The sequence below is a fragment of the Chaetodon auriga genome, chromosome 13, assembly GCF_051107435.1.
Source record: "Chaetodon auriga isolate fChaAug3 chromosome 13, fChaAug3.hap1, whole genome shotgun sequence".
NCBI classification, from domain to species: domain Eukaryota; kingdom Metazoa; phylum Chordata; class Actinopteri; order Chaetodontiformes; family Chaetodontidae; genus Chaetodon; species Chaetodon auriga.
The window spans coordinates 10,825,257-10,840,013 of record NC_135086.1 but is presented as its reverse complement, the minus strand read 5'-3'; the positions used below and the strand labels follow the sequence as shown (position 1 = coordinate 10,840,013).

At 42.5% G+C, this 14,757-nt stretch overlaps 1 protein-coding gene across 1 annotated transcript in view; it reads left to right on the top strand.

Annotated features, from left to right (window-relative positions):
• The window catches only part of abca12 (ATP-binding cassette, sub-family A (ABC1), member 12), a 67,560-nt gene that overhangs the window by 37,618 nt on the left and 15,185 nt on the right, over positions 1–14,757 (top strand). Inside the window, exons 42-57 of the mRNA XM_076746878.1 lie at positions 554–883; positions 1,602–1,671; positions 1,759–1,893; positions 2,619–2,780; positions 2,947–3,130; positions 3,795–4,013; positions 4,831–5,027; positions 7,031–7,188; positions 8,244–8,477; positions 8,694–8,841; positions 9,267–9,513; positions 11,526–11,615; positions 12,631–12,718; positions 12,947–13,074; positions 13,685–13,772; positions 14,148–14,256. Of these exons, the coding sequence (XP_076602993.1) occupies positions 554–883; positions 1,602–1,671; positions 1,759–1,893; positions 2,619–2,780; positions 2,947–3,130; positions 3,795–4,013; positions 4,831–5,027; positions 7,031–7,188; positions 8,244–8,477; positions 8,694–8,841; positions 9,267–9,513; positions 11,526–11,615; positions 12,631–12,718; positions 12,947–13,074; positions 13,685–13,772; positions 14,148–14,256 (2,587 nt within the window). The remainder of the gene's footprint in view (positions 1–553; positions 884–1,601; positions 1,672–1,758; positions 1,894–2,618; positions 2,781–2,946; positions 3,131–3,794; positions 4,014–4,830; positions 5,028–7,030; positions 7,189–8,243; positions 8,478–8,693; positions 8,842–9,266; positions 9,514–11,525; positions 11,616–12,630; positions 12,719–12,946; positions 13,075–13,684; positions 13,773–14,147; positions 14,257–14,757) is intronic.

The following is a 14,757-nucleotide window of genomic DNA, read 5'->3' as shown; positions in this document are numbered from 1 at the left end:
CTGTAATGGCACGTTGTTCTTTTGTGCTTCTCTCTCTTAAAAGTAAAAAAAGTATTTTTTTTCTGATTAGCGGTTGACAGTGTGATGAGCTTTAAGCACAGCAACAAGTGTTAAAATGACTTTTGCTGTAAACATTCGTAAGCACCCGTGGCGAGCAGGCACAGAATCTTTATTTCTTTCCGACATTTCCGCGTAATCCCATTAAGATTGTCAAAAGCATTTTGATACTTTTTCGATACCACATGTTCATAATGATAAAATCCCTGTTAATTAAACATGCGATAGCGCTGAAAGTACTAAAGCTGTCAAAAAACATCTGATTTTCAACCCAAAGCTGCACAGATGAAAGAACGGGGAAGCAAATCAACTGGTCCTCAACCATCACTATTAACAAAATGTGTTGTAAAAAAAAAAACAAAACAGGTTTTTGATTAAAAAAAAGAAAAATAGGACCCTATTTTGTGTTTCCAGGACTTTTTTTTGTGATTTTTCCATGAAGAAGTATGCAGTAACATTAAATCCCATCCGTTGCTTTGTCTTCCTTGTCCCACAGTACATGAAAATGATGGGAGTCAACCCACTCAGCCACTTCTTTGCCTGGTTCCTGGAGTGCGCTGCCTTCCTCGTTTTGACCATCATCATCCTCACGCTGGTGCTCAAGTACGGCAACATCCTGCCCAACAGTGACAGCTTCCTCCTTTTCTTGTACCTCTGCGACTACGGTTTGAGCATCCTGGCCTTCACTTACCTGGTCAGCTCCTTCTTTGACAAGACCTACATTGCCGGACTTAGCAGCAGCCTCATTTACGTCCTCTGCTTCTTCCCCTTCATTGTGGTCATGGCCGTGGAGACGAATCTCACCTTCTCCCAGAAGAGCGCCCTGGTGAGGACTCTGTCATGATTTATGCATATTAAACAAGTACAAGTACTGTAATATGTGTAATTACTTGTCATTTTCTCTGGAAGATACTGAGAATTGAATGGAGAGATAAGGAACACAGAAGGAGGCACAATGCCATTTCATTTTGTTCCAAAATGTTATTTACTCTATCTCTCTTAGAAAACAATTTTACCGACATTATGATTCAAAATATATTAATGCAGCCTCAAAATGCTTTATGAAAATGTGTGAATAAACAGTAGCTTTTGCCTCCAGTTGTTTTCCACTGTGGGGTTTTATTATTATTTCTCATTCTGACAATAAGTAGGCAGGGTTGTAGTGGAGGGTAAACCGACAGTTTACACAGTTTTCTGTTTGCAGAACGCAGTTTTCCTGCTTTGTAATTGTGCACGTAATTTTTCTGCAAATATAAAAAAATATTATTTTGATGCTCACTATGTGACGATCAATAATTTGAGGTCAAATATTTCATTCTTTCCAACATCACATCACTGCGCATATCAAAGCCTTTTTTGCCTCGAACAAAACTCTTCATTTCACGTTGAGAAAGGCTTTTGAAGTATCACTTCACACCGCACAGTTGTCAAAAGCACAGAAGAGAGGAATTACAGAAAGTTACTGTGTAAAAATAGAAGATATCCTTTTTTGTTGCTGCTTATCTCTCTGTATTCCATCTAATTTGCCTCTCATTTTTCTGCAGAGTTTGTTTTCCCCGACCTGTTTCAGTTATGCCAGTCAATATGTTTCTCGCTATGAGGCCCAAGGAGAAGGTAGGTGCATGTAGGCCACCAGAAGATCTTTGGACTGAAGGTACTTTGGGGAGCAAATTGAAACGTTTCCTCCGTTGACTTCTTTAGGCATTCAGTGGAGCAACTCGTACACCTCGCCCTTGAGTGGAGACACAGCTTCGTTCGGTTGGCTGTGCTGGCTAATGCTCATCGACTCCATCCTGTACTTCATCATCGGGGCTTACATCCGCATGGTCTTCCCAGGTAAACTGTCAAATCATCGTCTTAAAATGAAATGAAGCAAAATTTCCCACTTTAAGGACGTATCTACATTTTCCCCTCTTTTTGGTTAAAGAGTGAACTCAGTCTTTGCCAGGTCAGCTGCTGTTGAAGCTAAATGGCAGAATTGGCAGTAGCATAACAAAATTAGCATTTCATTTCTGCCATTTCTACTTAAAGTATGCACTCAAGCTATATTTGTTAAGAATCAAGAGGAAATGCACCATCATGCTGGCATTCAGTGCTGTTCTGTCTCATAAGTAATTTAATAAAGCAATAATCCCCAAGAGGCCGTGGTTTTCAGTTATTTTTGAACAGCTAAAGGGCGTTGTTAGGCGCAACGTGGCTCCTTTTTTTTTTGCAATTGCTCTTATATAATAGTTGTGACATATACCTGGCATGGTTTCTCCTTTCTTTTTTTTGATCTTCCTCCTGCTCCTCCTTCCTGCTCAGCCTGAGCAGTAAATCCAAATCAAAACAATTTGTTTGACGCAGTAATATCGATGTAATGTGGTCACAGGTGTGTGTGTTTTGAATATTTTACAGTGGCTTTGAATGCAGCTCAGCCAATCACAATCAATCTGTTTTATACTTTTTTTTTAAAATGATTATGATGTTAACAGACCCTAGTTGAAGCAAATACAGCAGTTTATGAAATGCTTGATTATCTTGTCTCTAAATGGTGTTTCATGTCTTTTTTTACCCCACAGGAAAGTATGGCATCCCTGCTCCGTGGTACTTCCCCTTCAAAGCCTCCTTCTGGGCTGACCTGTGCTGTTGCATTAAATCAAACAGCAAAGTGGGCAGAGGACTCCTCTTCACCAACATCATGCAGAAAAAACAGCCAGTCTTCTCTGACGACAAGGGAAAAGGTACGGGAAAAAAAAGACAATGTAGTATCCTGCGGCAGGTGAGCAGTAATGTCTCCTCAGGTGTGCTTTGAAAGATGATGTCACGGTCTGCCCCTCACTCTTCATTAAATTCCTATCCCCTGCAAGTTTGATTTACAGGCTGCTCCCGTCTCCATCTTTCTCTCAGGACAGAGCACTCTTTCCTCTCAGACCGGTGAGGATTTCTCAGAGCTGCCGGTGGGCGTTGCCCTCCATGGTCTCAGCAAGACCTATGGCGAACGAGTGGCGATTCAAAACCTTAATGTTTCCTTCTACGAGAGCCATGTCACCTCGCTGCTTGGTCACAATGGAGCCGGCAAGACCACTACCATGTATGTGTAGCACAGTTGTTTCCACTGTATCAGCATGTCCTATGATTAATGCAAATGCCTTTTGACCATTCATATACTGTATGTGGTGTCTTTTTAATTTGATTTGTGCATGCCTTTAATCATCTCAAGGGCCTGCTGCTGACAGGGAGATTGTATTGTCCAAATCTGGCACAGCAAATGCAGCGTGGTAGAGATTAGCCTGATGGGTCTTCATCAACTGGAGCACTTACATTTACATTTTAAATGTGACTAATTTTGCTGATGCTATTATCCAGAGAAACGCACAATGACTACAGCAGCAGAATAAGATTCAGCAACGTTAAAAACAACCAAAACCAAGAAGGGATTTCTTGTCCTTTGTTATTCCTGGGACAAACAAATCATAGTGTAAGAGGAAAGTGCTGGGGAGGTAGTACGAAAAGTAGCTTATGGGACAAAAACAAAGGGCATGTTCAACATTTTATACCTCAGGTAGCAAATATATCTATATATTTTAGTTGTATTTGAACTTTTTCCCAATTATGAAGCATAAAATAACCAACAACTACTCTATGATGATAATACATAATAACACATGAGCTGTTAAACCACAGTCAACTGTGATGACATTTTATAATCCTATCAGTTAAGTGTTTCGATGTAATAAATGATGTGTTGTGCTTAGGTCTCTCCTGACTGGCCTTTTCGCCCCATCCTCGGGCACCATCGAGGTGTACGGCAGAGATATGCAGACCAACATCGATGACGTTCGCAAAGAGCTCGGGGTGTGCATGCAGTACGATGTCCTCTTTGAACACATGACCACCAAGGAGCACCTGCTGCTGTACGGCGAGATCAAGGCCCCACACTGGTCGCGCAGGGAACTGCGGGAGCAAGTCCGCACGTGAGTGACCGATCGTCCAGGACAGGGAGCGTCTCATAGATGGTGTAATGGGTTCTACGTGATGCAGCAGTGCCATTTGTATTAGTATTTTATGTCTTGAAATGATATCTTTAAGTCAGTCAATGGCACGTTTCTCCAATGGCTGGGGTTTAGGAGAGTTTAACAGTAAACAATAGCCACTGCTCAGCACTACTGACTGGTTGCACAGGGGAACAAAACAAGTAATAATCAGATATGATCATAATCAAGGAGATTATGCTGATAATTGCTCTAATTTAAAGGTATCTTTAGGCCTTGGTACAAAAATTCTAATCTGTGGCAAGGACAGAATAGCTGAAACACTTGCTATACTTGAAATAACCCCACACAGCAAGAGCTGTGAAAAGTATCAGATACTTCTACAGCCTTTGCATGCAGATTGAAATGCTATCCTTCCCCGAGCGTTCTAGGAATAATTCAGAAAAATATGGTTTCCCTGTTTCAAACTCGCATTTTCCAGAAGGATTTTATAATATTTTATTTTATCCCTTTTTGTCTTCTTGGATAAGCTTATGGTAGCAAGCATTAGAAAAATCATTTTTCATTCTGTGGCATCATTAAGCTATGGGTTTAACCCCCAGCTGCATCATGTGACTGTTTCTGGAGGGTTTCTGCATGGCAAGAGGAGCCGTAATAAGCCCGCCTCTGGTTCCTGTAGTTCAGAATCCCCCGCTGAGTAACTGATGGAACGACAACCCAGAAACTGTGTTGTAATGCATAGAAAAAGTATGTTAACACGAGCTCCATGTTGAATGCCTTTCATTGACTTCCCTGACAGGATCCTGGAGGAGACAGGCATGTACGCTCACAGACACAAGCGGGTGGGCACCCTGTCGGGCGGCATGAAGCGCAAGTTGTCAATCTCCATCGCCTTCATAGGGGGCTCTCGCTTGGTGGTTCTGGATGAACCCACCACAGGAGTCGATCCCTGCTCCAGGCGCAGCATCTGGGACATTGTTATCCAGCACAAGAAAAGTGAGTGTCTGAGACAGACAGACAGACAGACACACACACACACGCACACACACACAACGAACACTCAACAAGCATTTGTGTTAATTTGATTCCACAAACTTTCCATTGAACCCTGAGCTATAGCTACTAGTGCTGCTATTACTACTATTACTTCTAATAATAATAAGGTAGGGTGTTCTCTTATTTTATGTCATGTAGAGTCCTGCCAGGCTTGGTATTTGACCCTAACCCTCTGATTAGTTTATATCTGCTGCCCTTTGCCTGTATTATTCATCACTCCAACACGGCGCCCTAACAATGTTACATCGGTGACACTCGGTCGTATGTCTTGTGAAAATAGAATTGATGTGGATTCCTCACACTTCTGCTTTGCTGCCATCAGAGATTAGATGGTGACAGTCCCCCCCCACCCCCCACCCCCACCCCCACCGCCACCACCACTGCCATGTTGGACCACTGACAACTTGCTAACTCACTAGAAGTTCAGAAACATTAGCATTAATGCGAAATATTGACAGTCAAACCAGTGAATTCCAAAAACATAGTGGAGCGTTCATTTCATTTCCTCTCGTCTTGACTACTGCATTTCACTATTTACTTGCCTCAGTTTTGCAGCTACAGACTTTCAGAGAGCATGTCAAAGCTGCCCTGGCTGAACTACATTTTTCACAACTTTTTTAAGGTTTTGCACTGCTAGATTTTGCGGATCCTGTCACTCCTTATTCTGCTCCAAGACCCCAAACCAAATGTTGTGAAGTGCCACAGTCCAGCTTAAGAAGAAGGGGGTTCATGCTTTTGTGGAACAAACACTCCCATCAGATCAAATCAGCTGAGTCTGTGTTACATTTAAAAAGCTTTTAAAAGCCCAACTGTATCGGCTGGGATTTTTTTTCCTCCAGTGGTTTCATGTTGTTCTTTTATATTCGTGTATTTCTCTATGATTGATCGCTCCCCAAACATCTTGTTGTGTTTCATGGTGTTGTGTTTTACATGCACCTGTGAAGCACCTTGTAATACTGTTTTTTAAAGGTGCTGTATGTAAGAATTGGCCACCTGTCGAATTCATACTCCTCACTCCAAACAAATTGGGGGTGGCATATCAACAGAACATTGGGGCGTCCATTTTTAAGAAACAAGGAACTGCACTTTGGTCCCTCAGCAAACACATGAACACTGTCAGTAATTAGCTGCCTTTATAAGCGATCACTATCTAGTCATTGTTAGAATAACAGCTGTTTCTTACCACGTTTCAGAAGAGGGAAAGGGGTAGAAGAACAGGGAAGAGCAGTGAATCCGGAGCCCACCCTGGAGGGCTTTGCTCCGCTCGGGCTTCTGACTTTAAATTTAGCATAGAATTAATCTAAAAGGAGTCCAGAAGTTTTTTCTTTTCTCTTTAGGCTTTCTCAGGGAAGCAGCAGTAATGGCAGGCAGACTGCTAAATGTCATGTATTTGTAGATGTAGAAAATATCCTGTGTAATTGGCCCTGTCTCAGATGTTAGTGAGATTTTGGTGCCAGGGGAATCAGTTTCAAAGAAAAGTTTTTGCCTCGCTGGCTGTTTGTGCGCCCATTTCTCTGATGATTTGTTTGTGCATGAGACAGCTTGTGTGTGGCTTTGTCTTTGTAACGTCTGGGTTATGGTTGTTTATTTGGCTGCGTGTTGTTGCGAATGTGTGCGTGTGCGTCGGCAGCTGCACTTAAAAGGCTGACATGTAGCATCGAGAATTAAAGAAAATCCAAAAAGACGTATGAATATGTCCTCTGTGATGTTCTTTCACCCTTCTCAAAACCTTGAAACTCCTACAAAGCTTTACAGATTAGCTTGGCTGGTAAACATCTCCCTGTGTGCATTTAACTGACATGAAATCACAGGATTTTCGTGTTGTAAATGTCTAAATATTGACACGACTCCCTTTAACTTCCATTTGAGTTACAGGCTGAGCAATGGTATAATAATGCATGCACACGTTATGGCAATTATTTTATGTGTGTGCGTCCTCTCAGATCGCACCATCATCATGTCCACCCACCACCTGGATGAGGCCGAGGTACTGAGCGACCGCATCGCCTTCCTGGAGAGAGGAGGATTAAAATGCTGCGGATCCCCCTTCCACCTGAAAGACAAGCTGGGTCAGGGCTACAAGCTCACCCTCACCAAGAAGGTACTCACCCTCACAGGCATCCGGTCACCATGTTTGGCTGCAGCACAGCAGCAAGAAATTATTAGAAAAATCTTCTGGTCGAATCATTCGTGTTTCACCTGTTGACGATTGTTTCCAGTGCTCCATGTTTACATTTAAGCACAGGTGAATGTTGAGTGATTGAAGGCCACAAGCTTTATCTTATAAGGGAGTTACAATCTGATGCATTTCACTCAGACTTTCCTTGAACAATGAAACATCTTGGGCTATGCACAGCCAGCAGAGATAGCAACATTTCACACTACATTATTAAGGATGAGCTGGCCTGTTCATGTGTAAATAAGTCCCAGGTATTATTTCTGCCACATTGGACACTGGAGTTGTGCACAATACTCACTGCAAGAGTGTGACTTGTATCAGATATATTAAAAAACTGCTAAATGGTCTAAATCCAGCACAAATAATGCTCCGCTGACTCCTCCAAACTGGCTCTTTATTTTAAAGCTCCTTATTTTACATCTTTCCAAATTAAGTCCTGTAGCCCAGTTACATATTTTGGTCCTCCAGTGTTCTGTATTTTGTCTGTTCTTGTGACTGTTTCAGGCTGTATGCTTCTCTTTGTGGTACTCAGTCATGATCTCAGTCGTGGTCTAGAGGCAGAAAACCTCAGGCAGTGTCAAACAAAATGTGTTTCCATTTCACAATAGTTTAGACGACTTGTAACTTATTTGGAAAATTTATGAAAAGCAGTAACAACATTATAGAAGTAACGGCGTGTCTACGCATATACCCCCCTTTTTTTATAGAATGTACATATATATATACAGTTGATTTTCTATTTTGTATTTTTTTACTCTCTTCTATGTCTCTTTTTAAATCCTGCTACTATCGCTCCTGTCTGTAACACTCTAATTTTTCCCGGTGGGGATTAATAAAGTTCTGTCTTATTTTATCTTATCTATCTTATTCTGCTGAAACAGAAACACACACACACACAAAGAAAGATTTAAAAAGTAAATCTGTGTAATCTTGAAAATAAAGCATGCCATATCGTATTTCTGCTGTTCTGTCTGCAGATGCAGAGCCTTGAATCTGAGCAGATTGACAACGCCGAATTGAAATCCTTCATCCAAGCTCATGTACCTGAAGCGCGACTGAAGGAGGCCCAGGGGGGCGACCTGGTCTACTCACTGCCCCCCTTCACCTCATCCAACGCCTCCTCATACCGCTCTCTCCTGACCGCCCTGGACTCCAACCTGGACGCCCTGCAGCTGGGGGGCTATGGCATCTCTGACACCACCCTAGAGGAGGTGAGCTCACACACTCCCACAGACGCAGTGGAGAAAAAAACACTGTCTCAACTGCTGAGGCACATTTAAATATGCCCTGTGTAAAATAGGGGAGCTCCAGATGTGCTAGTGCTCATAAACTTGATCACATTGACATGGAAGCATAATCACAAACCGTAAAAAATTACACTGATAGGCTCTTTGGCATACACTGATGTTTTCTCTTAATCTGTGTAGGTGTTCCTCCAATTGACCAACAGAAACACAGAATATGGAGCTGAGGACGGCCCCCTGTCTATCTCAGAGACGATTTCCGACACTGGATCCCTCGACAGCTTCCCTTCAGACCTCAGTGGAAGCACCTCCAGCTTTGGCGACAAGATCAGTGGGTTCACTCGCTTTTACCTCCCCCGTTGTTTTGTTGTCCCCCTCCTTCCATCCAACCCTCCTTTCACTCTTTCCTTCTGTCACATCTAATGAAAAACAGCGCTGAAAACTTTGACTTGAAGTAAAATGATGTATATGGGAAAACTTTGCATCTTTGCGTTTTCTATTTTAGATTTTCAATTTTCAAACTTGACCTAAAATATCTTGAGAATGCTTACTCAGCTGGCCCAGTTCAACAACTTCTACAATTGGAGCGCCTGTCTTGATGGATTACACTGCCATCTTTTGTGATACAATCTACCTGTGAACCTTTAGTTCAGTGCGCCTAAGAGAGTAGAGGCAAGCATCACCAAGGCTGTAGGACAGTAAAAAGTGCATTAGTACAGACAATATTAAATCCTCTCTCCACTTCTTCCCCTTTAGAGCTTACCGGTTCATCCATGCTGCAAGGCGTGGCCCTGGCCTGGCAGCAGATGGCAGCCATGCTGATCAAGAGGTTCCACCATACCCGCAGAGACTGGAAGGGCCTGATGTCCCAAATCCTGCTTCCTGTCCTGTTCATGGTGTTTGCTATGAGTTTGGGCTCAATCAAGAGCGACCTACGGCACTATGCTGAGCTGGAGCTTAGCCCTGCACTTTACAAATTCGATCCAAGCTACTCCTTCTTCAGGTCAGTCCCCATGGTAAAAGAATATACAAGGGAGAAGTGGCAGGGGAGTACACAGTAGTAAACAAGGCTAATCAGGGTGCTTTTACACCAAGCATGTTTGGAGCAGTTCAATCGAACTCTGAAGCTTTGCTCTTTTATTTCAATGCATCTGGAAAGGTCAGACCAATGCCACTGAGACTCAAGTGGCAACAAATAACTGCACCAAGGCACCTGAAAAAGTGGATATAATTTGATATAATTTGTCTGAACAATTCCAGGAAACAGCTCCAAACACCTTGTGGTTTTAATGTGTTAAACGTGGCAATTTAAGCCAAAGGTTACAGATGAATCATCACGCTGTGTATGTCTCAAGAGATATTTCCCTTATAGTTTGCGGCAAAACTTGGAGGATGATGCAATGCCATGATTTGGCCTTTTAAAAAATGGCCTAAAGAACACATTATAATAAAAGACCAAGTTTTAAAACCACCAACCGCAACCCCTCTGCAACTTTCACGAAGGGCTGATACACCACCTGACTTGATTGAGTTCCTGCATTTTACGCGGGGGACGACAGGTCTCGCTGGCTCTGAAATGAATTCGAGGCTGTAGTTTGTTGAAGGGCAGGAGGACCTCAAGGAGAGGGAGCGAGAGAGAACGCGAGGGAAGGAGATGATTGTGATGAAGACGGCTGAGATGCGAGATCAAAGTGAGAGAGATTAAGAGTGTCAGGACGTTACGATGAATGTCTTCATTCTTGAGAAGTGCTGTTGTTTGATCAAGGGGATGTGTTGCAAGGGAGAAAATGCTGAGGTGCCAATCCATATTAAAGACTGTACAGATGCTGTCTTCAGTCCTCTTTAGCTTGATGTACAAAAGAGATGGAAAGATGATATTTATTTATTTATTTTTAATGACATCAGTGTCAGTGTTGGGTGGGTTGCTGAGGAAAGTTATGGGTAGTTGATGGTTTGAAGATGCTCCTTCCATCCATCCATTTCCTTCCACTTATCCAATACAAGATTGGGGTGGTACCAGGCTAAGCAAAGTAGTCCAGACGTCCTTCTCCTCAGTAACTTTTTCCAGCTCCTCCTGGAGATCCTGAAGGGTTCCAAAGCCAGATGAGATATATAACCTTTTCAGCGTGTTCTGGGTCTACTCAGGGATCTCCTACTAGGTGGGAGTTCATGACCATAGGTGAGGGTTGGAGTAGATCCGCTGGTTAATTGAAAGCTTTTCCTTCTGACTCAGCTCCCTCTTCACCACAGTGGTCCAGTACAATGCTCGCGGTACTGCTGACACCACACCAGTCCGCCCATTGATCTCATGCTCCATTTTACCGTCACTCATGAACAAGATCCCAAGATTAAGCTCCTTCACCTGGGGCAACTCACTCCTGAACCAGAGGGAGCAATCCACTGTTTTCCAGCAGAGAGCAATGTCCTCGGACTCGTTCCAGTGCTGACCTTCGTCCCTACCACTTCAGTCTTCTTTTATTTAGTATAAGTGGAGATTATAGTATGTCCCTTGCCATGAACTGTCTCTACTGTGTTTTCAAACCTGTCTGTCCTGCAAATATAATGATCTGAATGGTTATTCATGAGAGCATTCTGTGTGCATTTAAAAGCAGGGGATGGCTCAAATAAAAGAAAACCAGTTAAATATAAAGTGGCAAATTTGAGGTCCTAAGGATGTTATATTAGACTCTCTGACTGGGCTCCGCGGTCATTTTATTGACAGTGCTGTGAGTTAGTAAATTGCTCTTAAACCAGCTTCTCTACCAAGAAAACCTTGATAAATGCCAACTGTGAATTCCAATTCTTTAAAAAACCCCAGCCACCAAGACTGATTTGAGTAAATCAATAAGGACTAAAACTAAATCTGTCTGTTTGCTGGTGCCATGTTAAAGCCTTATGAAACAACCTTTTGCTTGTCTTCATTATATTATTGCTATTGTAACGTATGCTGTGCTTAGCTTAAATGTCTTTGTTACCTTTGAGTTGAGGCTGACTGTATGTTTTCTGCCTCCACAGTGACCAAAATCCAAGCTCCAGCCAGCTGGTGGACACCATGATGTCATTCCCCGGGATCGATAACGCCTGCCTCGACGAGCCCGATAACCTGTACGTTATCGCGCCTCAAATGCCAGCTGTTTCTTCCTGAAAATGATAAATTTGTTACTGATGCTCTGGCTGCCTCAGTGTATTCCACACCTCTCCACACTTACAGTGTTTTCATATTTCACTCATTGTCATTCTTTTCATGCCTCCTCTTTCACCTTGTTTCATTTTACTAGTCTCCCTCCAATTCCTGCTGCTCCCTCTCTCTTGCTTGTCTCTCTCATGTCCCTCCCTCTATTTTCCTGCTGCTCAGCTCGACGTATGTGGCTGAAAACCTGCAGCAGGACTCTGCGATGTGAGAGGATCATTTGTATTCCATAAACACCATGTGTTTATGGGGGAGATTTTGCCCTTACAGGCACTCAAATCAATGTTGCCACTCAGGAAGCAGACCTCGTGTGCATTTTAATATTCTCTCCAAAAAAATAAAAAAATAAATGAATAAATGGAGAGAGAGCAGGAGGGATCCTATGGGACAAAAGAGATGTGTGTCATGATGTCCTATAATCACTGCATGACAACTAAAATGGTGCTTAGTGCATTTCCTCTAAAAATTAAACTGTATGATCATTGGTGTTAATTTAAAGTAACAGGTGCGAATGTGAGCGTGCAAAGCCACGTGTTATGCTACAATCGCTTTTTGATCTGCACAAAGCGTCCCTGCAAGCATTTGGCACAAAGCAAAACGTGAGGGAGCCGAACATCAACCCACACAAGCAAATTTCACACAATATCATATTACAGCACATATTAAACAGCTTTGAAAGCTGTTTTCGTACCAGAGAAAACATTTGGGTCCTGATCTCACAAAAAAACGTGCAAGCTCACAGCGACAGCATGAATGGTTGCAGATTTATTTCTTTTCGCCAGTAAATGTGCACAGGTTTTTAGCATTGATGCAGACCATCACATCAAATCGGTTTCAAGTGTGTCCAGGGACGGTCTTACGGCTTGATCTCACACTGCAGGCTCCCATCGTTTCACTGAGCCACCATTTCACTTTGTGTTTCTTTTTAAGGGTCTGCTCAAGAAGCATAAACAAGTGGACTTCCAGAGGGAACAGCTCCAAAACATTTGGTGCCTGTAAATGCACCAGTCAGGAACAGGTGAGACTGGGTCACCAAGAGCAGTGTGTGTGTGTGTGTGTGTGTGTGTGTGTGTGTGTGTGTGTGTGTGTGTGTGTGTGTGTGTGTGTGTGTGTGTGTGTGAGAGAGTGAGTTTTTATGTTCTCATGCTTCTGTGTTTCTGGACATGATTGTGTCCTCCTGTGTTCATGTGCATGACTGCTTGAGGAAGGCCAAGTGCAATGCATTTGTCCTTTTTGTGCACTGCAGGTTTGTCATGGGGACGGCGTCCAGCCCCCCCATAAGGAGATCCCCTCATCTCAGATCATGTATAACCTGAGTGGCATCAACGTGGAGAACTACCTGGTGGTCACAGCGAATGACTTCATCAGGAACAGGTGAAAGCCACCAGTGTTTGCTCTTGCTTAATGAGGCCACATTGAGAATCAACGCATGCTTCATTGATAGTTCGCTGTGGCCTGAGTTTTAATCAATACTCTAATTGTATGAACAAGTGAAGCAGATTTTTTTAATTGCATGAACTATATGAAGCAGAAAATCCAAGCAGTTCATCACATAATTTCCCAGTTTAGAATTACATTTCATAGTATTACATCATCTTGGTGAGTTGACATGAGACAGTTTTGCAAATAATGTATGGGGCTCGATTTCCTTTTAGCTTTATTAAGTCCATGTAGAAGATTGATGATTCTCCAAGTGTCCATTTAAAGACTTTCTTTTCCTTCCAGTCTTTTAAATAATATACATGAGTGAACTGGGAAGCCTTAAATAGTTAAAACCGTCAATGGAAAGGAAGTTCATTGTGCACAAAATAAGGATGTGCTGAAATCTAATTAGCTGTTGATTGCAAATGCTTCAGTTGGTTTGACTTAATACGAAAGGACTTCTAGTGCCTTATCAGTCATGTTTGTCATACTTTTATAATAATGTTAATAAACTGTATTTATATAGCACTTTTCTATATTTATATTTGTTTGTTTTTTTCAGGTATGGTGGCTTCGCTTTTGGCATCCCACTCCCTCCTGACTTGCAAATGGACATAACAGCAGTGCCCAAGAACCGCACTCTCACGAAGGTACGTTTTTCTCCTGCTTCCTTGCCGCCTGCCTCATTATCTCTTTAACTGCTGCACTGATGAGTCGCTGAAAGTTAAACATGACATCCTCGCTAAAGTTGTCTTGCTACAAGACCCAGGCTCGCAGATGGAGCTGCATTGTTACACCATCAGTGTCATCATAGATATGCTTTACTACAGCAATTGTGCCATTGTTTTAGTGTGTAAATTTCCTCAGATGATTACGTCTGCATTTGTCGTGTCTTTAAAAGCTCGGTTTCAAAACGCTGGAATAGTATACTGTGAAGATGTACAAGTAGACTTACGTACCCTGATCTGTAGCAGTGGGATTGATGGTTTCTATGTATCTCTGTGTTTATGCATGCTTGGGTTTAGGTCTGGTTCAACCCTGAGGGCCACCACACAATGCCAGCATACTTAAACAGCCTCAATAACTTCATCCTACGCTCCAATCTGCCAGCAGACAAGGATCCACGTAAATATGGTAAGCTGGAGTTGGTTCTGAAAAAAATGTGATATATATAACTTGTTCAGCCACAGGACACAATCTGAGATTTCAGTCGAATTCATCAAGTATTCCATAGACAGAAAGGCAGCTATTCGGATCACTGCTATCTAATTTTCACATGGTAATACACATTTTTGCTATTTCTTCCTATTTTGTCACATTTTAGTAATTTTAGAAAACATTCTTTTTGGTGGCATTTCTTCATTTGTGCAGACACACAACACTTCCTGGTTATTGTGATAGATAAGCTGAGGAAAATGACTGTGGTTGTGCAGAGGGGATGCACGCATCATGGGGAAATCCGCGAGGAAGGTGCTACTGACTGAGCAGTGCATTTTGTACACTAAATATAAAGAGAGCTGTAAACAGTGTGTTTACTCATGGTTCATTTCACTGGATTAAAGCCAGGGGGTGCTGTGTGTCCTTACACTCATATCATTATGCATGTTGAATACTGATGAGTGCTGCTCACTGGGG